At 53.3% G+C, this 24,867-nt stretch overlaps 1 protein-coding gene across 4 annotated transcripts in view; it reads left to right on the forward strand.

The window, feature by feature from the left end:
* SEMA7A (semaphorin 7A (JohnMiltonHagen blood group)) overlaps positions 1-24,309 on the forward strand; it is a 34,774-nt gene extending 10,465 nt beyond the window's left edge. For 2 of the 4 annotated variants that reach the window (XM_072870279.1, XM_072870276.1), the window contains 13 exons: positions 12,786-12,919; positions 13,843-13,893; positions 14,199-14,294; positions 14,709-14,793; positions 15,348-15,458; positions 16,781-16,920; positions 17,293-17,471; positions 17,677-17,785; positions 18,476-18,674; positions 20,386-20,501; positions 21,120-21,271; positions 21,835-21,902; positions 22,241-24,309. In XM_072870279.1, coding sequence (XP_072726380.1) covers positions 13,876-13,893; positions 14,199-14,294; positions 14,709-14,793; positions 15,348-15,458; positions 16,781-16,920; positions 17,293-17,471; positions 17,677-17,785; positions 18,476-18,674; positions 20,386-20,501; positions 21,120-21,271; positions 21,835-21,902; positions 22,241-22,656 — 1,689 coding nt within the window. In that variant the 5' untranslated portion in view covers positions 12,786-12,919; positions 13,843-13,875 and the 3' untranslated portion in view covers positions 22,657-24,309. The remainder of the gene's footprint in view (positions 1-12,785; positions 12,920-13,842; positions 13,894-14,198; positions 14,295-14,708; positions 14,794-15,347; positions 15,459-16,780; positions 16,921-17,292; positions 17,472-17,676; positions 17,786-18,475; positions 18,675-20,385; positions 20,502-21,119; positions 21,272-21,834; positions 21,903-22,240) is intronic. The other 2 variants (XM_072870277.1, XM_072870278.1) reach the window with 2 other exon arrangements.
* Positions 24,310-24,867: the final 558 nt, after the last annotated feature.

Genomic DNA, 24,867 nt, shown 5'->3' on the forward strand with positions numbered 1-24,867 from the left:
AAATGTAGCTGGGCTTAGGTGGCATGATCCTGAGCTCAGATCTGAAGACAAAGAAACCAAATTGGCCTGTCTCGGTGCTTGGAGCTGCCTGGGTTTAAGTAATTTCACAGTCCTGGGGACTTGGACTTGCGGCAGTGGGTGGCTAGAGTACCATGCTCTGCAGATCTGCCTTTCTACGAATGCAGTGCCTATAAAGCCAGCCCCAAGGCCTCGGCCGCAGCTGCTGTTCTGCCTTTATTTTGCCTCCCTGATGCCGCAGTGCAGGAGGGAGTAAGGAAGGGGCATACTTTTTCCCAATGTCAGCCCCATTTCAGTGTTTGCTTGGGAGCGTTTGCCTCCAAAGGCAGGGTGAGGGATCCCTGGAGCCCTCCCAGCAGCTGGCACAGGTGGCTGGCTCTCGGGTCCAGCTGGGTAAGCAGTTATTTGAAAGCATGTCTGACTCGGCAGGATTTCTTCCTCTTAGGGAAAACACACTCGGAGCAAAGGGCTGAGGTCAGCTCCAGACAACTGGTCATATCTAAAGTGCTTAAGATCCTTTTTACTGACAAGGACTTTGCCCCCCTTCCCCTTTGCAGCTGACCCAGCACACAGATGAGTCAGGGTCTCTGCTGGCTATTACCTTCCCCAGTGTCCTAATGAACGAAGACTGTAAATGGCAGGTTCCCTGTCTGTTGAGATTTGCAGAGTGGGAGTGAGTTCAGCCCTAGCAGCCTGGGCTGGCAGAGAAGCAAGTACTTCAACCTTGCACACTGTGTTTTTGCTTATCTTCCCTTTTATTTCTATCCTCCCCCTGCCTCCATGTATTTTTCTAAATAAACACTGACCAGCTGGGCTTTGCTTTGAAAAAGGTGCGTTCACATCCCACACTGAGCTTTTGCTTGTCAGCACAGATACCGTGTTTACTCTTCTGATCCATCTGCAGAGACAGAGACTGCTGTGTCCCGGGGCTGGGCAGAGCTGTCTGGGTGACAGAGTGGGCAGGTGACAGCCCCTCTGTATGGAGCAGGAGTGTGGCATTCCAGGCTGGTTGTCTCATGACCAGAAAGTCACTGAGCATCGGGAGAGCAGAGGAGTGCAGTGAGGAAAACAAGGAGCCTGAGAGCTGGGTCAGGTTCCTGTTGCCTGGGGCCTTTGGTGCAGAACAGGAATAACTTTTAGCTACTGCCATGCTTAAGATTGTCTTGTCCCTGTTTACTCACACATGCGTAGATCTGAGACAAACTCTCAGTCCCTCTCTGGCTGCCTGCTGCATTCACACCTTGGGGTAGGATGGGGTCTGACAGTTTAATTATTCCCCTCTTTCTCATTAACAGATGAGGCTGGAAGCTGGAGGGGATGGGTTCTGAGCTGGTGTGTAGCTCACAGGAGATAAGCAGGTCCTGCAGGGGAAAATAAATATATACTTGACCCTTGGCTGCCTTTACTGGGTAAACTGGCTCTAACCTGCCCTGGGTCATGGGGCAGGAGGGGAGTTGAAATGCCAGTTCCTAGAAACTGCCTGTGCTGCCCGTAGTAGCTCCTGGGCTTTGCCAGGCTCAGCTGCCTCTACTTGCCATGGGAGAACTGTGCCAGCAAGCACCTCTGAGTGCTGTAGGAGCTCTTCTAGGAGCTCTTCATGCCCACCGGTGCAATGGTGCTGCGTTCAGCTAGCAAAGGAAGAGACCTGACCAGAGATGAGGCCAGACTCGTACTGATTGGGAGTGGTGGCAAAATGAGAGATTGTGCACTGGCTTCTACTCCTCAGTGACAGTGGCACTGTTTTCTCAGGAGCCACGGTCCCCATGGGTGTGAAACATCTTTGTAGGACAGTTTCACGTGAAGTTCTCAGAGCATCAACATTTCCAGGAGAAAGCTTCTCACTTTCCCAGCAATGCTATTTTCTGCAGACCGCTCATTTTCACAGGGTATGGTATCATAAAATGTTGGTTGAAAATATTTTTTACTCTGTGCAGAGTGAAAAAGAAAAAACAAACCAAGCAAGTGAATCACAGCCACCTCCTGTTGCAAGAGCGTGACACAAACAACAGGCATGGGCAACCTAATACAAGTTGTGGCTGCTGCACTGAAATGCTCAGGGCTGGGAAGGAGAGCCAGATGCAAATTGCTGACCCGCTGCCCAGCTCTGTGCCAGCCCTCAGGCTGATTCAGGGGTCAGAATTGCAGGAAATTGGCCTAGGAAGGTTTTCTGTAGTTGATGTAGTCTGTCTTGGTGCCATAAAGCAGGACAAACTAAATCTAAGCCTGAGTACTTGAGTGCAAACTAAATCTAAGTAGTGAGTACAAGATGCTTTTTAAAGAAGCTTGTATCCAGAAAAAGGGCTGGAAGGTTAGTTGGAAGGAGGAAATTGCTTGTTTTGCAGCCAGCTCTTTCCTGTTGAGGTACATCCTATGGTGTACGGCTATTCCTGGTTGCTCCAAGAATAGGATTTGTTTCTCCTGTTGGGCATTCTTTTCTTTTCAATCCCAGCTCCACCCGGTGTAGTAGGCTGTCTCTAACTGTGTCCCGGTGTCTGGTGCAACAGAGAAATGCTATAAGAGTGCCACAGGAGCTGGATGCAGAAGCATCTCCTACCATCTCTACTAATTTCAGAGCAGCTTAAGTCTGGAACAACAGGCTTCGTATAATAAACCTAATATTGCCTTTAATGACAGCTTTGATTCTCTAGTGCTATAAATATCTGGTCCCCAGTTGGAACCCTGTTGACTGGTGTCAGCATCCTCCTGCAGCGATGACTCCACATCTAATTACCCACCTGGGTTAAATTATTCTCCTTTATCAGGCATGCGTGGACTGGGAGGGAGAGGAGATAGCAAGTTTAAGGAGCTGTAGGAGTTTCCTGGAGGAATGCATGGACAGTCCTAGCCAGACACCTGTCCTTGGGCTGGTCACAACAACCGTGGCCATGGGTTTGCTCGTATCTTGGATAATGCAAGTTTTGGAAAGTCTAATCTGAGCGTCTGGTTTCAAGCGACTGACTGTAATGCAGTGGTTTGGCTTTCCAAGTCTGAGTAATGCAGCACTGCAGCCAAAGGTGGACGTGAGAAGAATGGATATTGTGTGTTCCCGCTGGTGGGGGTCAAGCAGGCAGAAAGGGGATGCTAGAGAGGTCTGCATGGCCTTCCCTGGCACAGATCCAGAAGGCTGCAGGGCTGAGACCTATCTGACATTCGTTACAGAGGTGGGAAACCTACAGCAGCAGGTAGGAGGGCTGCAAAGAGCATGACAGGGCCCTTCTGAATCTAGTGAGAAAGTCCCCTTGCTGCATGCATAATCTCATCTGTTTTCTGTAGGGAACTGAAACTTCATCCTTGCTCTGGAGCCACAGATCTCTCTTCCCACCTTTAAACCTCTGTAGAGGCTGGAGGCTCCACAGGGGGCTGCACAGGTCCCCTTGCCCCATGCCCACCTCCTGGGTAGCCTCCCCTAGGCTGGGAGAAGACGGCATGTGCCCGAGAAGGGTTTCTCGGCTGCCCTCCCTAACCAGCAGCAGGGAGGTGGGAGATGGCTGCCAATTAAGCTAAAAGGTAAAGCAGCCGTTTTGCTGGTGGGTGTGCATAGAGGTGCTCAGGGCAATTTTTATTCTGGAAGGCTTTTTATGATAAATCAGTCTCTGGAAACTGATCTTCCTAGTGGGAGGGGCAGCTGTGCTCTCCAGATAACAGCTCTCCTGCTAAAAGCATCCTTTTGTTGTTCTGCCGTTGTTCCAGTGACCGTATAATAAAATACTATAATCACAGGCCAAAGTTCCCCAGCTTCCAGCAGGAACATGACACAGCTCGGGACTGTCATTACAGAGAATGGCTTTTGGGAAAGTAACAAAACCTGGCTCTAAATTTAGCACCTGCAATCCGTAGGGTGCAGCAAGCAGCTCAGCTTCAGGGCTGGTAGGGAAAAAAGTACCTGCTAGATGACAAGCTGCACCCGTGAAATCAAAGGCTCTGGACTCATCTTGCAGTGGCACCGGCTTCAGTGCTGCATAATTTTGGAGGGGGTGAGCATGCAGGGGGGGCCTGGGGATGTTGGTAATGTGTTAACATGCATAGAAAACACTGCCGTGCCTGTCATATAGTAATTTTCTGTTTAAAAAGGAGAAACCCATCTTTCCTGGAGCGTGAAGCACTCTGGTTCAAGCCTTTAGAGGGTAAGTGGAGCCCTGCAGTGCTGCCTGTGCTCACAAAGCCCTGCCTGATGGGAGAGGCTTTGAAGTCAAACCTTATTCCTTCCTGGTTGCAGGTTAGGGGTGTCTCTAGCTGCTTGCTGAGTGGGCGTTTGGGACCACTGCCAGCTCTGGCTCTGGCTTGGAGGCCCCTCACAAAGGGGATATAGGCTGCATAACTCAGAAGAGCTTTTGAGCAGGCGCAGCCATTGCCCAGCAGCTGGGTTACCAAACCAAGAGGTTTTTTTCTCTTTCTTCCTGCTCTTGCTCACCCCTGCACTGAATACTGCTGCTTGCTGCCAAGATGCTCCAGAACTTACCAGAAATAGAGTGGAAATCGTTAATGCGCCAGAATATTTGCCTTCTGTAGTGTAACTCTAAAAAAGCCTATTTGTCTAGTTAGAGTGTACTCTGCGAGCTTGAACCTTTCCTCTGTGCTAGTGCGGCCCTCCTGGGCATCTGGATTGCGCGCAGGCTGAGAGCTTTTGTAGGATATATCCCAAGTAAGTGAACTGAATTGTTTCCTGTGCTCCAGACAATTTTGCTATTGATGGCAGGGATCTCTCGAGGGCAGCAGAAAGCAGCCACACGAGCACCCTGTGATTGCAGGGTCTCCAGGAACGGTTGGGGAAGAAGCCAAAGAAAAGGCAAGCAATGTTGTATGCTGGCAGCCAGGAATGTAGCTTGGCCAAGGGTGGAAAAGTCCCGCTGCAGGGAGGATGTAGCTGTTACTAGTATATCTATGGCCTTGCTCTTTCCTTTGGAGGGGTGCTTAGAGAGGGAGTCGGAAGCAGTCAGGGAGGGGTGTGAGAAAAGACAGCATGAGGTTTCTTGGCAGATGATTAAATGCTGCTTGTCTCCAAACTGTCTTGGGGGAGAGGATGAGAAATACCAAACAGATTAAACCCATCGCTCTGATTTGCTGCAAACTTAATATAAGAAAGAAGAGTGAAATCTGTAAGGCAATCAGGTCTGGGTTTGAGTAACGTGGGCTTCCCAGTTGCATGTCTCCCCTCTGTGCTTTCACACCTCTTCTGGGTTTCCCCCAAGTGCATGGAGCCGTCTGCAAGGGTTCAGGGTTACACATCCCCCTGAAGCTCTCCAACCTTCTGTGGATTGCCTGTGCTGCCCAATGCGGGGCTCACTGGTTCTCCGCATGAAGGATGATGGTCACAGATGGAAAATGAAACGGAGAGCAGCACATAGCCCAAGCCCTCACTCTCAGTTGTGCTGCTTTCAGGAACCGAACCACAACACTTCCTACAGGATGGAGGGCATGGGAAAATTACGGTCAGGGCTTTTACCCACCCCGGGCTGATGAGAAAGCCCTCTGCCTTCCCTGGGAGACCATTTTATTTACTCTATCCTTTCTGGGCACACACATGCTCTTGAGATGCATCTGTGGGAGTGTCTGGCTAAAGCAAAGGCAGCTGCTCTGACCTTACAGCGTTGCTGCCCTAGCTGGCCAGTGCCCTTCCCTGCCCGGTGGGAGAGGCTGTGTCGGTTATGAAATACATAGGAGCTGACTGATGCCTGCAATAGGGCTTGTTTGATCTGCTTTCCAGACCCTGCTCTTTCCAGAGCTGCTGGTCACAGCCGGTGACTGCTCTTGGACTCCAGCAGTCAGTGCTAGAAATGAGTGTACCTGTGTTTCATCAGTGGTTTTCCTGCTCGTGCTGTGTGCTTGGGGCAGGAAGAGGGGAAATTTAAGCAATGTGGCTGCTGTGTAAGGCTCTCATGGTGGGCATGGGCACAAGCTGGGGGTCTCCCCATGGCAGGGAGCTGTGTGGCCCCTAGGAGAGCACAGAGGGCTTTAAGGAACACAAAACACATATGACTCTGTCCGGTCCCACTTCAGCAAGAGACACTTTTAGCACTCTTTCTGGTTGCCTGGTTTCTGCTGCTGCTCACCGATGCCTTTTGGCCCGTGGCAGACTAATACTGCAGAGGAGTTTTGGGGGGTCCCTGCAAGCATCCTGAAAAGACAGTGGGGGAGAGGGGAGACCAGGAGGGGAAGGCAGGCAGCACAAACCCCTTCTGACATGCCCCAACCACTGGGCTGATGGGCACCAGATCATGGCCATGCTCCCAGTCTGCTACCTCGTGCCAAGCTGAATAGGTAGGGGACAGGGAGGGAGTGAAAGGGGCACAAGGATAGTATTTGGCCCTGGGAGGGCTCTGGAAGGAGCTCTTAGGGGTCCAGGATAGAAATCTATAGGGGATGGGGCTGTATTGGTTCTGCTCTTTTTATTTTGCTTTCTTTGAGAAATTACTGATGTTGGAGCATAGGTTGAACCGAAATGGTGCAGGGCTGCCGCGCACACCGAGCGATGTTCCCTGATGATCCTTCAGCCTGTGCCCCAGCTTCCCCAGTGCCGAGAGGTGGCTGTAAGGATCCCGGCTCCCAGGGGTGCAGCTAAATCCCTCGGCAGTGTGTGGTGGCATAAGCTGGGGAGAGAAGGGAACAATGGGCCAGGTTTTTTTGTAAGTAATGAGAAGGGAAGTGGTTTCCCACATTGTATTGTATTGCCTTTTTGCCCCTTTCTCAGAAATCCTTCCCGCAAAAGCCTATCATTTTCCACCAAGCATGTTGGAGACCTTGCAACTCACAGCCCTTCAATTACTCTGTGGCAGGTCAGAGCAAACCCCCCCAGAGTGTCCCTCCTGGGTCATCTCATCTAGAGACAAATTGTTCCTATAAAAAACCCCATCGCTGTGGGGTCTGCTGGGTCCCAGAAAGAGGACGCCTGCTTGGGGCATCCATCCCCTGGGAAGGGGATGGCTAGTGGGTGAGCGGGGCTCTGGGGAGCACCTTCCTGGCCCGCCTGTGGTTTCCTTGTGTCACATTGCTCCTGTCGGGTGAACTCATGGGGGAAGGAAAACCTAGCTGCTTGGTGAACACAGCAGCTCCCCAGAGGCATACTTCCTCCTTCCGAAATGTCTCAACTTGGGAATTTATAGATCATCTTAAAAAAAAAAAAAAAAAAAAAAAAAGGCAGCTTGGCTTCTTGCCAGCATCCGTGGTAGAGCTGGGGAGACAGATGGCATGTGGCTTTTGGATGGGAGCGGTGTGGTTCAGTCCTTCTCCCGGGGATGGAGGGGGACCCATGGCAGCCCCGTGGGGTGTCTCTATCCCTCTAGGGTGGGTGCTGTGACTTCCCATGCTCCCCTGAGAGGGGACCATCTGCTGGTGGGGCTCCTGGGGTTGGTATCTGGCCAAACGGGTAGGAAATCCAGGGATTGTCCTCCTGGTCTTGCCTGGGGAAATAGTGAAACTGGAACTGCACTGTGGAGTGATGTCAGAGCTGGGACCAGGGTCCTGGCCCCAAAGTGGGTGACTAAGGCAGCGGACCTGAATCACATTCCTGGCCCTTAAAGGAAAGCAGTTGATCTGCTTGTGCTGGGCTGCTTGTCATGCATCCTGTGTGTGCTGGGGAAGTGGGAACAGAAGAGGGATCGATGTCATCAAGTCGAGACGGCTCTCATGTTCCCAAAAGCGGGGTGATGTGCATGAGCCTGGAGCACACAGTCAGCCCTGACTCACAGCTGGGCCCGCATTGCTGGGAGATGAGCGCTCCTGGCACAGGTAGAGGGGATGAGAGACCCAGGGGACTCCCCCGCATTGCCAGTCCTTGAGTCAGCATTGAAAAGGCAGCTTTTCCTTCTGCTGTCAGAGCCAATCTCAGTCGAATTGCAGCAGAGACATGCCTATCAAGGTCATAATCCGTTCAGTCTATTCAAAAAGGAAGACAGACATAAAACCTGGGAAATGAGAAAATGTTTGAAGGAGGGGGGAACCAGGAGAGGATACAACCAGTGCCGTGATTCAGGCAGGAGCGTGCTCGCTGTCAGACCAACAGGCAGCAGAGCAGGTGGCAGTGTCATCGGCGTCATGCCGGGGAGGGTAGGATGTGTGATGGTGATGACTGACAGCATTATAACATGTTCTAGCAAGAATAGTTCCCGGGGCTGCTGGGTGGATTGCCTGGGCATCGGGGAGCGTGGCAGTGCCGGAGGCTTGGCTGCGTTTGCCACGGTGGTGAGCTTCAGCGCTGCACCAGTTTAAATCCCATTTTGCCATTTGGTGGGTGGCCCAGCCCTGTGTCCCCATCATACAGCAGCAGCAGAAGTGTTTGGGAGAACACAGGCAGCTTAGCTAAAGGAACTTCCCCTCCTCAGGGCAGCACAGGCCCCATGTGTGGAGCGGGTAATGCCAGGGAGCAGGTAAACCCCATAGCTGCCTGGTTTCCCCTCTTCATGTTCCAAGGGGGGTCCCACTTAACAAGGGTTTTATAAGCAGCAAGTAAAGTATCTGCCTCTCGTCTGCATCAGCGCCGCTCCTAAGAAGCAGTGGATTCTTATCTCGTCCTCCTTCCATTTTTATTTTTCCCAAGCTTTATTTCAGTTCCTTATTTTAAAATGCTGGCACCAGAACAGATTTGAACTATCACCTCCATTTTAGGGAGACGCAGTCCTCCCCCAGCTTCAGTGAATCGTAGACCTGCAAAGACTCGCCTGCTACCAGTGCTGGGAGCCGTGCAAGCCAGTGACTAAGCTGAGAGTCTGGGATGCTGGAGCTGGCTGCCAGACCGGGGAGCGGTGGAGTGTGGAGGGGAGAAGGACTGCCGTAGCTGAGTCAGCCCTCCAGCCAGGATGAGAGCTGGGTTGTTGAGTTTGTCTGCAACGAGGCTGCGTGCCCACGCTGCTTCTCTAGTTGGACATCTGTTCCGGAGGTGGGGGAATGCTCCCCTTCTGCACAAAGCTCTGGGATGCTTTGGGAGCCTGACCTTGCCATGGTGCTGGGGAGAGCCAGGCTCTGCCCAGGCTCTTGGTGCCTTTCTGAAGGGGCTTTTGGACCCAAAGGGAGCCAGAGAGCCCTTTGGTGTATCATTAAAGCTGGATTTGCCCAAGCCATGTCTAGGGAGGCAGGCCCATTTCACCCTATCAGATGGGAAGCAGGATTGCTCTGTCTGTTATCTGCATTGCTCTGTGTGTTTAGGACAGGCCTCCCTGCTCTCATCTCATCCAGAGCATCTCCCTCTTTGTTTCTCTCCCCTGTTACCTCACCCCGCAGGCATCCTTCTGAGATGCACCGGGCTCCCTCCTTCTCCCTCATTTAATAGTATTCTTCTTCTTCAATCTGATGTGGTACTCTTCATCTCGCCTGCAAAGCACAAAGCCGCTCTTTCTCGCATTCACTCCTCTGGACCCGTGTTAGCATTTCAACTGACAATTGTGCCATTGATTTGCACGCTGACAGTGGGCTCTGCAGTAAATGCCAGGCAAAGGGACTCAGCGGGGTTAGCGAGGCTCTGGAAATGAGCTCTGTGTCTTCTGAAGCTCCGGACTCGATTTTGGAGGCATGGTGGTGACAGGGTCGTGCCTTCCCCCTTCCAGGGGGGCGAGCCTTTCTTTGCAGTGTCAAAAGCAGCCTTGAACTTGCTAGGAGAGGCATGTCCCCTTCTTTGGGGACATAGTGTGGGCCATTAGATGCCCTCTGTCTCATTATCCCCTGCCTCTTGAAGCCATGTAAACCCCAGGCTCCTGGGGGTGCAGGGCAGCTCCCCCCAGTCCCGCTGGATGAGAAGCAGAGGCAAAGGGGATCAAACCGCTTGCCTAAGCCGAGCTGTTTAAGGCAGAGCAGGGCTGAAGGCCAGCTTTGCAGGTCAGCCAGAGGGCTGATGCGGAGGCAGAGGGACCCCAGCAGCTGCTCACGGAAACACCTTTAAAAGGCTCCCTTCCAGATCAAGTTAAATCAGCACTGGAGCTGCAAACACGCTTCTGGGCCCTGGCTAGCAGAGCTGTTTATGCTCAGCTTAGTGATTCAGTGCAGTCCCCGGGGAGCAGTAGGATAAATAATACGTTGGCACCAACCAAATTATTGTTTTGGGCTTGTTTGTTTCTGGCTGTTTGGAGAGAAGTGTGTCCTTGCAGGTTGGCACAGCTCTCAGAGCCGAGCTTAAGAAAGAGGCAGTGTTGTGAAAAAGCCGCAAAATGAAACCAAAGGTAATAGGAGCACGTGGGACTGAAATGTGCAAAAGCATGAGGTGGAGGAAGAGGAGTGGGGAATGGCTGCAGGTGTATATTTTCCTGGATTAGCAGCAAATTTAGGGGCCGGGTTGGAGGTTTGAAAACAAGAGCAAAGTTTGCTGAAGTCCAGCCAGACCTGCTTGCAGCGTGTTGGTGATGGGTTGTGCTGGCAGTGGTAGCTGGATGGGGGAGAAGGGCTTTAGGGGCTCCCGTGTGCATGGGCTGTTGCCTGCCTGCTCTGCAGATTGGGCCAAGAGGGGGATTTTGAGGACTGCTGGGAAGGGGGGTGGTGAAAAGGGGGTTAGTCCTCTCCTCCCCAGCAAGCATAGACTGAGTCTGTGGCTGATGAGATTCCCCGGGCTAGCTGGCATGCCCGGCTGGCTTCCCGCTTGTAGGGTCACTTAGGCAAATGAATTGCACTGTCGCTCTGAAAAGACAATGCCAGCTTCTCCAGCAGGCAAAGCACATGGTCAGGAGTTTCTCAGAGTCCTTGGACAGAGGAGAGATGATAGGGATGGGGAGGGGATGGGGAGCAGGCAGGGACTGCCATCCAGCCAGGCTTTCCTGGCTGTGGGATCCTCACTCCTGAATCCCCCCCAGCTGCTGTGCAGCCCCATGGCCTCCATCTCATGGTGCAGGGGAAGGGCAGCCTGGAAGTGTTGCATTAGCAAGAAGCTGCGGGCTGGAGGGCAGCAATGGTTTCTGTACCATGGCATACCTCCACCCTCTCTCTTTGTGGCTGAGGTGCCCTTGCAAAACAGCAGTCTGTGGGTCTGGCAGGGTTTCCCATCACCAGGCAGTGGCTGGCAGCAGCCCCGTTAGCCAAGCCGGTGATGGGAAAGCCTTGCTGGCTGGGTGCCGTTTAACCCCACAGGGATTAGAGACTCCGAGGAAGTGCGACCAGCATACTGAAGTGGAGAAAAAAGCCCTAATTCAGTAGCCCCAGTGACCTCTAATACATCTTTTTTACTTTCAGCTCTGCAGAGCCTTGGTGGGACCCCTGCGCAGCATGCTCCAGGCAGAGGGGGAGTGCTGAGCTGTGCAAAGATTGTCCTTTGCCTGTCCTGCCAAGTGCCCCTATAAATAGAGAGGGACACGTGCCACTGATTAATTGCCTGTCTATGCAGGCAGCCAGCTCCCGAGGCAGACACAGCCTTTGTCTGTCTGCTGGGAGCAGCAGCGCTTGCCAGGAGAGTCCCCCTCTTCTTTGGAAAAGGGAAAAGAGGGAGAGATGAAAACGTAGTGCCCTCTCACACTAAGCAGAGGCCAGTCCTGATGGGAGACTTTTCCCCCTTGGAGGAGCAATCCCTCTCATGTCATTACTGCAAACTGCAGTAGAGGACAGGGTAGCCTGCATCAGGGCACATGTGTCATGTGCATTGCACCCTGCTGCGGAGCTGGGCCCTGGCACGGCTGCTCAAAGCTGCCCAGATGTGGCTGCACCATCCCGGAGAGGGATGCAGGACCAGCAGACCCTGTCGAGGGACAGAAAAAGCCCCAGGGGAGGAGGCTCACAACTGCACTGCGGTGCAGGGCCAACCTCCCACACCTGAGCTGGCAACACAGAGGGTAAGGGAGGATGTTCTTAGGAAAGAGAAGCTGGAAAAGTCAGAAGGTGAAAGGGGAAGGAAAGAGGGGAGGACAGGCAGTTCTTCCTCCCAGCTGGGTCTGGAAAGCTTTTTATCTGCAGCAACTGGTTGTGACATGGGTCCTAGGTCTTGCAGCTCTCTTCTTGTTCACGTCTTGGGTGTGGAGCCCATGAGTTGCAGCTTTACATGCCCCCTTCCCCTGTCACATGTGGGCTCTGGCCTGGGGGCTCCAAACCCTGTTGGTCCCTCCTGGCCCTTGGAGGGAGGATGCTGACAGTGCAGCTGGAAGCTGGCAAGGAGAGGTGTCATGCTGGGCTGTGGCTGGTAGGAGATTATCTACCCCGCGGGCACGGAGGGGTTGACCCCCAGCTGCAAGGCAGCGCAGCAGCTCCTCTCCTATTCAGCCGGATAAGAACTTGCAGCTCCAGTTAAGCATGTGCAAGGTCCCGAAGCAGGGCACGAAAAGCTGCAGGCATGTCAAATACAAGAGGGTGCAGGAGCCAAATCTATGAGGCAGTTACCTGGAGTGGTTGTCAGAGGATGGCCAGAGAGGGGAGGGAGCCCTTCACCTCGAAGCTGGGAGGCAGGAGGCACTCGGCCATTAGAGCATGTGGGAAGGCAGCACTCACCTGGCTGCTGCAGAGCCAGTTCTAAGTCACTTTGAGCTTCTGCTCTCCTACAAGAGCTCCTGCAGCAAAGTTTCCCTTCCTCCTCCTCTTCCTTCATCACCAGCACTGCAGGTGCCAGGCAGGGCTGCTCCATTGTGCAGCTCTCCTGTCCCCTGGGGCCAAGGGGACAATAGCTCAGCTCTGAGCCTGGGAACTGCCTTTCCCTGCCGGCCTGGTGCTGGGCCAGCCATCCCAGAGGGCCCCCAGCCCCGTGTCCTTGTTTTTCTCATCACTCACACCAAGGACAAGGAGAGGGAGTTGATCAGCCTGAGCTGGCTGCGGGTGCTCTCTGCAGTCAGCTGCGGTTCCCCTGATGAGTCTCTCCTCTGTGCTGTTCCTAGGTGTGAAAGAGTATGCATTTCCTAGGAGTGAGAAGTACCCAGTCTTCTATCATAAAGAAAACAGCTCAGCCATCTACATCGGGGGAGAGGGAAAGCTTTATTACTACGACTTCACAACCTATGAGAACTACACGGTAAGGATGCTCTGCTAACAAGTTTGGCCCCCTTATAAGAAAGTGTCCAGTATCTGTCTCGCAGCCCAAACGCTAGATACCTTGCTCAGTGTCTTTGCCAGCAGCAAAGTCACACCTGGAAGGGTCTGGTCTCTGCCCAGACTGCCCCATCCATTCAGGAAGCTGCAACATCAGTGTGATAAATGGCTGCTGCAAGGGGGAAGTCTCCTACGCTAGTCGTGGGTGGGTTCTTCCCAGCCTGTGATCCTCCTGAGGTCTTTGCTGCCCCAGAGCGAGGATTCTTCCCGTGAGGCACCCTTTCTTTAGCATGAGAAGGGATGCTCAGACTCATGTTACTGGGGAGAAGCTATGTTCCCATCCCTTTCCATTGTTGAAGCCCAGGCTGCTTTTCCTCAAAAGCAGGAAGTTCTGGATCAGCTGGGCACTGAGTTAATTCAGCAGGAAAACCCCCCAGTTGGCTTTCTCATGACCCCTTCTTGTCCTCAGACAAGTCGGTTGCTGAAGTTTGGGCCCAGATAATTCCCTTCTTGTTCCCAGGAACAGTGTGGTTCAATGTGTCCCAACCCTCGGACACCACCACCCACTATTGAACACCCATTCCCCGCAATGATGCATCCTCTCGCGAAATCCTTCGGAGAGCAGCTCAGGCTGGCTGCCAGTCATGCCTGCTGCTTTGGCCCTGCGTCCCCACTTCTCCCTATCACCTCGAGTGCCTGAGAGATCCAGCCCAGCCTCCCCAAGGGTTTTCAAATGCTGAGGTGGGGAAAAGGGCTGCGTTGCAGTGTTTAATGACCTTCTTGCCAACGTGTTTGCTTTGGTTCTTGTGAAGAGAGTGACTAGCATGTAATGCATGGGGCTGAGCCCCCATCAGTTGGCTTTTAGAGGGAAGGAATTAAAGCATATCTCTTTTTCTTTTATCCTAGGAAGACTTCCCAGTGAAAAATGAAGGACAGTGCATGATGCCCGGGAGTTTGGTAGGTCCTACCTGTGGTGGAACAGCTTGTGGAACAGCTGGATGGGTGAGGGTTGGAGGACTTGGGTTGAAGGACTGCTGGGGAAGGAACTGTGTATGGTCCTCACGTGCTCTCTCTGGGTGAAGACCTCCAGTGCCTGTGGAGCAGATAAGATGAGATGATAGTAGTTTCCTCCTCTGGTTTTAAGACCGATGAAAAAGCTAAGAAGCCATATAGCAGTGTGCTTGGTAGTGCTGTGGGCTTGCAGCTGTGGGGCTGTGCTTTGCCATTCGCAGATGCTCATGGTCCTCTTCTTTCTCTTGCAGGAGGACAATAAAAATTACCTCACATTAGTAGAGAAGTATGGAGATGGGATGTTAGTGTGTGGGACCGGCGCCTGTGCTCCTACCTGCTGGAACTTGGTATGCTGTGGCCACCTGTGACGGGACTAGAGCAAAGCACTTGCTGTTTTGTTTCGTGGTATCTCTATCTGTAAAATGGTGCCCTGATCCTCACTCCTTCTCAGAGTGCTCTGAAATGCCCAAATGCCAGCTGCCTCGAGGCGCTTATCGTGACAGCATGGGACAGCCCACATGAGCAGAGGTCCACATGTGCCACCTCTGTGCTCACTTGTCATAGCCCCCCTCTCCTCACCTCCTGCCTGCAGCAGGGGCTCTGCCTGCCCCATTCGACGATGGGCTGCATCCTTCCCTCATTGGGGCTGTGCCAGCCAAGGAGAGCTGCTTTCCTCCTGTCCCAGGGGTGGATGTGGGCACCTGGCTTCCCTGCCTTCCCTGAACTGATCACACTTAGGGACCATTTCTGTCCTTACCCAGACGCAGAGAAAGGAGAGCACTTCATGGGATGGGAGAGGTATTGCTCCTTTCACCCCTGACTCAAATACCCTCGTCCTTGTTGACGGTAAGTCTGATCGCTCACATATTTTCAGTCGTGCTGTGCAGGAAGGCTGGGCTCTCTGTAACAAAAAGGGGCACTTTGAAGCTGCTCCGAGGGCTTTATCCCTCTGTTCTAGTTGGCCATCGGCCTTAGTGCTTCTTGCTTTTGCCTCCTCAAAATGCACATCCTTCTAGGACAGAGCATGGCACAAGATTATTTATTCCTGTCCAGGGCATGGGGGTTGAGTCTCTGTGCAGGAGGGTAGAGTGCAATGGAAACAGCGGGGAAGGAGGGTCCTGCAGTAACTCCACTGCTCTGGACCTGGCAGATGGACAGATGAGGATCCTTCCCAGAGGTGGAGCAAGAATCTGCCCCTGCCACTCTTTAAGGAAAAGGACTGGGGGAGTCCTGCCAGGCCTGCTCAGTCCTAGGCAGTGAGGACTGGGTTTCTTGACCTATATCCACCATCTCTGTGAGTCCATGTGCCCAGAGAGTTCTTGTTTCTTTGTTTTCTTCTCACAAACCCTTCTGCCCCCTCCAGAAACAGCCTGCTGCAAATGAGCCTTCCTATCCCACAGGTCATGACATCTACTCCACCATCAAGAAGAGCCAGCAGAATGGCAAGATACCCCGTTTCCGTCGAGTGAGAGGGGGTGGAGAGCTCTACACAAGTGACACAGTGATGCAGAGTAAGTATGGGGGAGATCCTGAAGGCGTAGGACCCGCTGCTTTGCCCCACCAGGCAGATAAGTTGGACTCTGTCAGTCCACAACTGTGGGCCATAAGTACACAGCACAGCTTGGAGGGGTACATCCTCTCTGGGCTGTAGCTCCAGAGCTTCTTGTTCAGATTCAGTCACCCTTAGAGCTGTGGAGTGGGCTGATCTGGTCCCCGTCCACAATGCCAGTGAGGAAGGACCCAGCGGCTCCCTCCAGCTCTCTTGCTGCCAGCTGGGGGAGTTTCTCCTCTTTGCTTCTGGGGCAAAACAACTGACAAGTGAGTTCCTCTTGCTCACGGTGAGGAGATGGGGAAATGGAGAGAAATGGGTGGCAAGTCCCCTGTCAGATGCTGGAAGGAAATATGGTTGTGTAAAGGTGCCTATCGGCTGCTATGTGGTGGTGGAAACAGGAAGATCAACTTCTGTTCTGGGCAGTGACTCTTTCCAAATCCCCAGCCAGGGTGAGACCTTAAGAGAGGAACATGTTGGGCTGTGCATGGGACAGGGTGGGGAATAGAGAGAAAGGACTCTTCTCAATTTCCATGAGCTTATTACATTGCCTTCCCCCAAGCCTCCCCAGTGACACTGAGAAATGGGAGATTATTGAACCCCTGGGCAAAGAAAAAATCCAATCAAAATGACACCAAGGCAAAACAGAACTTGTGCATGCAGGGCAATGGAGGGTGCAACCAAGGCACCAGCAAACAAAACTGATAGACCCAGAGCCGCGAGGCTGATCCCATGCTTACGTAGAACTCCCTGCCATGGGGGCCTCAACTAACGATGCTCAGAGGGACCCTGCCGCTGCTGGGGCTGCCCTTTATGGCAGTGGTGCATTAATAGGAAGAGCATCACTGGGTTTTCCACAGCGAACACAAACAACAGTGCAGCTTGCTCCCACCGAGGGAGCCTTCCTCTATGATAATAGCTCCGCTGTGCAAGAAAGGAGAATGGGTTTCCTTTGCTGCTAAGCAGCCGAGGCTTCACCAGGCTCTGGGGTCTTGGCCTTCAAGGGAACAGGATTGTGGAATTGGGCAGGAGGGAGAGGAAGGGGAACGCACTGGGAAGGTGGCACATGAAGAGCAGTTGTTAGTGTAATGCACTGGTCAGGTGTAGAAGATGGGCTCAGACCTATCCTTTGCCTGGAGCACAGGTGGCATTTGCATTTCCTTATCTTGTCTGAGGGTGAGTGGTTAGCTGCAGAGCACACTGGTTTGGTGCCCACTGGTGGCTTTTCAAATGAAACTTGTGTGTTCAGGCCAAGGTTTTCTGATGGCTCATTTCCCTTCTCAGACCCTCAGTTTGTCAAAGCCACCACATTAAGGCATGAAGAGCCTCACCAGGACAAGATTTACTACTTCTTTCGTGAAGACAACCCGGATAAGAGTCCCGAGGCCCCTAGGAACATCTCCCGAGTGGCCCAGCTGTGTAAGGTACCACAGGAACAGTGTATGGTGGGGAGGCAAGAGTGTTACAGGGGTGGCAAATGGACATGCCAGTTCACCTGGTGTTATCGGCACATGATTTGGCCCCTCTGGCTCAATTCTGTCCTCTGCCACAGAGGTCGTGTGGGGTATGACCATGTCCTTCAGCCTTCCCATCCTCTGGCTTCCATCTTGCCTGTAGGGGAGAGAAAGCCCTGTTCTGTCTCGCTGGGATGTTAGAGAGGTACATGATTGTTGCAGTGACCTGCATCAACTATACCTCTGGAGCATCCCCCAGTTATCCATCCAAGATGCTGGACAGTGGGGGACTTCGTGTTCTCCTCTGCCAAACCCTGACTCCCTGCTTTCCCTCTCCTCCAGGAAGATAAAGGGGGAACCAGTTCGCTCTCTGCTTCCAAGTGGACCACCTTCCTGAAGGCCAGCTTGATTTGTGTTGACCCAGTCACCAAAGGCAACTTCAACTGGTTGCAAGATGTATTCTTTGTCCCTGCGAGTAACTGGCGGCACTCCAAAGTCTATGGGCTCTTCACAAACACCTGGTGAGGGTCTTTGCAAAACAGGGGGATGTCCTGTCTCATGGGCCAAATCCTTTCTTTCAGCCCTTTAGTCTCTCTGGCAGGCACGTGAGTGGAAAACAGCCAGAGTGGACATGGTCAGCAAAGGTGCGATGCACACAGCCATGCCCCAGCCGAAGGGGCGATGGCCAATGTCTCCCTGACCCTGTCTTTGTCTCGTTGCCTACAGGGGAAGCTCTGCTGTTTGCGTCTATTCCTTTGGGGACATTGACAACGTGTTTCGGACATCCAGACTCAAAGGCTATAATGGTCCCAACCCAGAGATCAGGCCTGGGCAGGTGAGTGATAAAAAATGCCCCCATGAAGTGGAGAGGCCTCCTGAGGCCAGGAGAGCTGGTCCCTGCTCTGCCACTGCAGTTGTCAGAGTAGCTGGGGCAGGTGAGGGGATGGTCCCACCACTGAGCAGCCAGGTGAGAACTGGGGCAGCGAGGAAGGTTGTAGGTACTGCAGGAAGTATCTGAGCTTTGTTGCTGGAAACAAAAGGAGTCTGGATAAGGTCCAACGCCTTCATGGAAAGCAAGGGGAGATGGGCTCTTACATGCCTCAGCAAACATGTCTGTGAACTCTTGTGCGTGAAGCTGGAGGACAATGTCTTGCCTTGTGTTTGCTAACCCTGCAGGTTTCACTGAGCCAACCTGCAGCCCAGCCCTGTGGTTACAGGCGCACCACTGACCTGGCAGCAAACACCAGGGTGGGGGAGGCTCCCCTAAGCCTCTGGGGTGACAGGGTGTGAGTCTCCTAAACTGCGACTTCTGCAGAGGAGATCGCTGGTAGGACCTGGCATGAGCACAATCACAGCAGCCCCAGGGCTAGTGTTTACCCCCAGGGCAGGGTTGTGCGCTGTGCCTGGGCATCGTCCTTTGGGCTGAAGTATCTGTGCTGTGCCCTGCCTTGCTCTCCTGCTCTCGAGCCTCATCCTCAGGGACCTGCCTGACTCTGATGGTGGCTTTTGTCCCCTCTTGCTGCAGTGCGTTTCCTCTGGACAGCACACCCCAAGCGAGACTTTCAAGATAGCCGACAGCCACCCGGAGGTGGAGGACCGGGTGGAGCCCCTCTCCCCCACCAAGAGCCCCTTATTCCACAACAAGCACCGCTACCAGAAGATCGGGGTGCACGAGGTCTCTGCGGGTGATGGACGCCGCTACAATGTGCTTTATCTGGCAACAGGTACCGAGAACCATTCCCTTTGGAGTTCCCCAGAGTTTGCTTTCCCCTTGAGGGCGGGGAACCCAAGGGAAACAGACGAGACCCCCAGTGCAGAGCGAAGCAAGGGGCTGTGTTCCCAGCTTGGCATATGTTTGTCAAGCAGAAAAGAGCTGCCAAGTCCCAGTACAGCTAAATACATCCAATTTGGCTGCTTAGGCAAAGACAGACTGAAAGTGGAGTCCTAGCACATGGGATTTACCCGGTTGGGCTGCTTTGGCCTGTGGTAGGTCTCAGGCCAAGTGTTTTTAGGGCAAAGGAGGGGTAGCACAGCTCTCCCCAGCTGCAGCTTTACACTGTCAAGCAGAAATCCTTTGCAAAGGGCCCCACTCTGTCATCTCCTGTCTCTGCTTGCTCTAGTGCAGCAGCGCGGACTTCCTGCAAGGCCAGCACCTCTGGCTGGAGACATAGCCAGCTGATCACAGCTGCTGGTGGTCCTGGGGCAGCCAGAGATGCTGCAGAGCTGGGCCAAGGCAATTCAGCTGCAGGTGAACGGGATGGAGAGCAAAAGGTTGGCAAGCTCAGTCAGGCAGCTGCCTGGGTTCCCATGCAGTGCAGCTACTCGCTGCCCAGAAGGTGCAAAGGTCCCTAACCCAGTGCTTCCCTCTCTTGCCTGCCTGCCTCCCTGGGCATGCTCTCTACAGCTGTGCTCATCCCTTTTTCTTGCACTGTGCTGGGATTTGTTCTCTGGCACTTGTGGAGGGACTTTCTACGGCTTTTATGTCCTAATCTGTGATTAAAAAAATGCAGACAGTGCTCAGTAGGTGGCCTGGGTTGGATTAGGGCCCACGCATGCTCAGATTGTTTTTATCTTGCTGAAAGCCTTAGCTTAAATGCAGCTAACACCTTGCAGAGTCCTCCCAGGAGATTGCTCCAAGATGCAGGGCTTGACAGGGCAGCTGCCCACCCTTGCTGGGGTGGGTGTGGAGGCAACGGCCAGCACCTGGGGTGTCCTAATCCCTGCCTGACCTGGGGTCACATCTTTCACCTCCCCCTGGTTGATGGTGGAGAAGGGAGCGACTATTTGGGAAGGGGAACCCATGTAAGTACTAAGAGAGGGTAAACGATCAGGATTCCTGAGCCCTGTTCCCTCAGGATCTGCCTTTCCATGCCTCCACCAAACTGACTAATTTTCTTAAATCACCAGTTTGGAGTCATTTAACTGAGGAGGGGAGTCAGTTTAATTAGAAAAACAGAAAGGCAAAAACCCAAGTTTCAGCCTCAGGCGAGTGGTGAGAGGAGGCTCACACAAGAACAGGCCAGTGATCAAAGCAGAGCAGAGCTTGGGAGCCGTTGCTTTTTCTTGCTGAGGCTGTTACAGTGCAGCTGATCAAAGCAGGCACAGCCAGGTCTCGAAGGGCAATGGGAAATGGGTTCCTTGTGGCTCTTGGCTGGGAGGATGACAAGGCTCTGCTGTGGGAAACGCTACTGTCTGGGGGACAGTTTCCTAGCAGAGCAAGCACGCTTCTTCTGAGAAAGGTCCTGTCTTCTCTGGGTGGCTGGTTTCAGGAATCCAGTCAAGCCTGGCTCTACAGAGTGGGTATTGTCTGCCACAGCGAGGGCTGGAGGCAGAGCTGGTTCTCTGCCTGGCTTCCCCACCCCTGCCTGCAGCCCCTCTGCCTTGCCTTTCTCTTCTCAGCATGCTTCATCAGGGCTCTCCCCTCTTTCTTTCTAGACAAGGGATCCATCCACAAGATCGTGGAGCTGCCGGACGGGGTGCAGAACATCATGGAGCTCCAGGTCTTCCCAAAGAAGGACCCGATCCAGTCCATGATCCTGGACCACAAGAGGGTGGGTCTCTGCCTGCTCCATGGAAAGGAAAACAGTGGGTTGGGCTGTAGCTTTAAAAGCAGGCAGCAGGGGAGGCAGGGACAGGTGGTTTAATGACAGCCACTGGATCTGAAAGTAGCCTCTGGGTGGGTTTCTGGGGGGTTCCGCAGTGTGCTTTGCTAAATCCTAACAGCTGAGCTGATGTCCCCAGTCCTGGGTAACTCTCTGTGTGGTCAGTGGGCAACGGAGCTTTTCGAACACCTCCTCTCCTCTGGAGGCGAGGGAAGAACAAGCCTGTTTGCTCCCTGGGCCAAATCCCAGCACAGTGTTCTCCCCCTGCAGTTTCCCTCTTCTTGTCACCTCCGGGATGGAGCACCAGCGCTGTCTGACAGCAAGGCTGGACAACACTGCTGTCACTGATGGAGCAAACTTATTTATACACAGGGCTGGTGGGGGAAGGATGGCTGCTTCCCTTCTCATGATAGGGACATATGACTTCATTGCCTGGAGACCTACCAGCCCTGCTGGTGAAATCCCCACCCCAATATCACAGTGAAGCTGCAGGAGAAGTGCTTAGACACTCGGGTGGCACTGGGACACAGTGCCGAGATGATCAGCCCCTCTGCTTCCTTCCTGCAGGCGATGCTGTACGTTGGCTCAACAAATAAAGTCATGGAGATACCCATGGACATGTGCAGGGTGTATCGCAACAACTGCGACAGCTGCTTGCTGGCAAGGGACCCATACTGCGGGTGGTTCAATGGGAGTTGTCAGTCAGTTTATTTAAACAGGTATGTGGCACTGACAGCTTGCTGTTTCTACATCACCTTCAGCTGATTGCTTTCAAGTGAGAAATACCCAGACCCTCAGTATTCCCCTTCCTGGCCAGGGCTGCACATGGTTTTGAGGCCATCTTCCCATCACAGAGAGAGATGAGCCCATCGTGTCCAGGCAGTAACAGCGTAGACGTCTGTGCTGTCCCCAAAAACTGTGCCTCTGCAGGGATCCGTCCCTTCCACAGCACCCCTGCTCTGGGGAGGGAGAGGGGCTGGGTGCTCGATGGGTTTTGAGCACTCAGCCCCTCTTTTGCTGTTAGAAATGCGTGTAGCTCTGCTGGTTGCGATGCTGTTTAAAGCAGTTGATTGTGGTGAGCTCCTGGGTCTCATGTTTGTCATCCACCAACCTCCTAAGTGGGGGTGTGGGGTGTGTTTTTTCCCTACCCAGGTAATAGCAGGTGTTTAAACTTTCTTCCTTATCTGATCCACCACATCTTGTATAGGCAATTCCTTTCCTAGCCCTGAAGCGCTGCTTCCCTGACGTTAGTGCTTTGTTAATGCTTGTTCCCATCTGCTAGGGAGGTACATCAGAACCTGAACCTGGACCCGTGGCGAGGAAAGTGCCAAAAGGGGGATATTAAGGAAGGTATGTAAAGGTTTTGAGCTGTAAGCCATTTATCCAGGGGGTGTTTGGGGCAGGGTGACTGATTCTCAGGTCTTTGTACGGGCTGTTCCAGGTGTTGCAACTCATGGCTGGGGAACTGGGAATGACCATGCTGAGCCCAAGACACCAAGCAAGTCTCAGCTTGGAGTTAATCACTAGATAATGTATTTCTGAGCTGGGTGAGAGGGCTCAAACTCTGTGTTTGCTGATGTCCAGGGAGAAGAGTCCCATGGACTTCACCAGGGGTGGGTCAGGCCCTGCCATTGTTGTTAAATGGCCATGTAACATGTCCCCATCAACCCAACTGTTCTTCCCTCCAGACTTGTGGGGGAATCCGTGGTTCCTGGAGATGCCTGCCTCATCCCCCACTTCTCAATCTCTTCCAGTAGATGACTATCAGAACATCACAGTTGTCCCTTTCTCCCGCTACTACCTCAACTGTCCCATCGAATCCCACTATGCCACCTACAACTGGTACCACAACAACAGCCTCATCAAGACCTGCAACACCACCCACCCCCAGCAGGACTGCTTCCACTTCATCCAGAACGTGAGCCACATTCACTATGGCCACTATGTCTGCATCTCAGAGGAGGATGGCTTCAGGCAGGCTCTGGTGAAGGAGCGCCTGGTGAACCAGCTCAGGTTCATGTCCCAGAAGGGCCAGGCCACCATGACATTTGGCTCTTGGTTGCAGCTGCTCCTGATGGTGGTATTGGTGGAGCTCTTCCACTGAACGCGACAGGACTGTGTTCCTGCCATCCTGGCTGCTGCCGCTCTTCCTGCACTTGCTGTCCGCTCCTGAGGCGAGATCCCCATTCTCTTAGTCACTCCTTGGACATTAATCTTTGACTGTCTCAAAAGGGGTCCTGGGCAGCAAACCCTCCATCTTTGGCCGTGGTGGAAGAGTCATGGCGAGGAAGATGCGACTGCAGGGCCAGATGGAGGAGGGTTTGGGGACAGGGAGGGAAGGGGTACCCTAACACACGGGGGATGTTCAGAGTACCCAGCAGTGCGAAGGGAGTGGTGTCAGCCTCTCCCTGAGCCCACGCTAGTAGCTCTGTACTGGTTATCATCCTGAGCCTACCCTGGGTGCAGACATTCAGGGGACTTCTGCCGATGTGCATGCACTGATCCTCAGGGCACAATGACTCCTCTCTTTGGGAACGTGCATGTGATGAAGAGGAGGAGCCAGCCCTTGGCCTTTCTAACTGTTTGATCTGTGCTTCGCTCCGAGTGGGGACTGATGCCTCCAAGTTTTTAGTGGCTAATGGCAAGCAGTTGGAATGCTCCCAGTGTCACATACGAGTCCCCTTCTGGTCTGGAGAATTGGGCTCTGGAAGGGTTTTTGGGTTTGGTTTATTGTTTTTTTACAGTTGGCTTTGTCATGGGAGGGAGATCGAGAACTAGCGCTGGAAATCTGCAGGCAAGGGCAGGCACAAAGTTAGTATTTTGCATGGAAAAGCCTCGGAAGATGACTAGATTTGGGGTGTGGGGAAGGACAGACCGAAGGGGACAGGAAGGGAAGGTGGAAGCAGAGCCCAAACCAAACCCAGGGAGGCCTTGGGAAGAAGTTTTAAACGCACAAATCCTCTGCAGGCAGCTAAGGGCATTTATCTGTGGGCAGCAGGCAGCCCCTGCTCCCAGCACCTCTCCTCCGGGAGAGGGACCGGGCTTCCTCAGGGAAAGAGGCGGCAGGCTGCTGATCTCAGGGCGATGCTGATGGGCTCAGGGGGGCTGCGGCTGTCCCCACCACCCAGAGCAGATCTGCCTCTCTCCCTCGCAGTGAGGGGACAGGGGAGGACCAGGGTTTGCTTCCCTTGGGCTTTGAGGTCTCCGAGCAAGACTAAACTGTGAAAAATGTGTGCAAGGGACGATCCCACACCTTGTACAAGCCTTTCCCAGCCCTCTTGACTGCCGAAACGCGCAGCCTCGGGCCGTGTAACGGCGGGGGCATTGTATCTCATGCTTCCAGTAACCTGTCACAGTGGCACAGCTCCTGCTTCGTGCCTGCTCAGAGACACTCAGGAGTGCCCGAGGGGTCTTTTTGGTAAGGGGGAGAGATGCCATGTGCCTCTTGTGACCGCAGACTACGGACAACAGGCCAGAGCTTCCTACTGCACTACATTTTCAAGAAACCCACCCAAATCTAGGATAGAGCTTCTTACATCCCTTCTTAAAGCACTTTAACTTTGTGAACTAACATACCTATTTATTACCAACTGATGATTACTGTACTTGTATAATTTTATAATATTATAGAAAGAGGATTCAAATTAGAGAAGAGAAAAAACAAACAACACAACAGCTACCAAAAAAACCTTTCAGAGCTGTGACCAAAGTGAGAATGTGGTTGTTGAAATAAAGAGTGGAAAAGAGCAGGCGAGTGCTGGGTTTCTCACCAGGAGCCGAGGGATGCTGCTGCAATGGTGTCTGGGGTCTCCCCTGTCCCTCTTCACCTATGATCAAGGGGTCCCCCCACCCCCTTCCATGTCTTACCTGCCTCTCTTCTCCAGCAGCAGCCCCAGCCCAATGCCAGGCCACCCCTCATGCCCTGGGCTTGCTGCTCCCACTTCAGGCTGGCACCATCAGGAGTGAGAAGCCAGGCACATTCCTGCTGGAGAATCCCAAGGGGGTTGTTAGCAGCACCCCACTCATCACCACCCACTGCCTGCAGAAAGCGAGGGATATAAATATCGGCGGTAGGTCTTTGTGGGTGCGGAGCCGTCCCAGCACCTTCTGCCTGCAGCTCTGCCGCTCACTGGGAGCTGGGACAGGCAACGTGTAGCTCCTGCGCATCCTTGGCTTTGACGTCAGGAATGGCTTTTAGGAATGAATGCATGGGCTGCCTGGCTGACAGCCTGTGAAACAGAGCGGTGCTGAACTCGCAGCTCTCTTTTTGCTGGTTTGGGGGGAAAAATGAGCTGATGGTTGATAGCTGGGGGGT

Source organism: Ciconia boyciana, chromosome 8 (assembly GCF_034638445.1).
Source record: "Ciconia boyciana chromosome 8, ASM3463844v1, whole genome shotgun sequence".
Lineage (NCBI taxonomy): Eukaryota > Metazoa > Chordata > Aves > Ciconiiformes > Ciconiidae > Ciconia > Ciconia boyciana.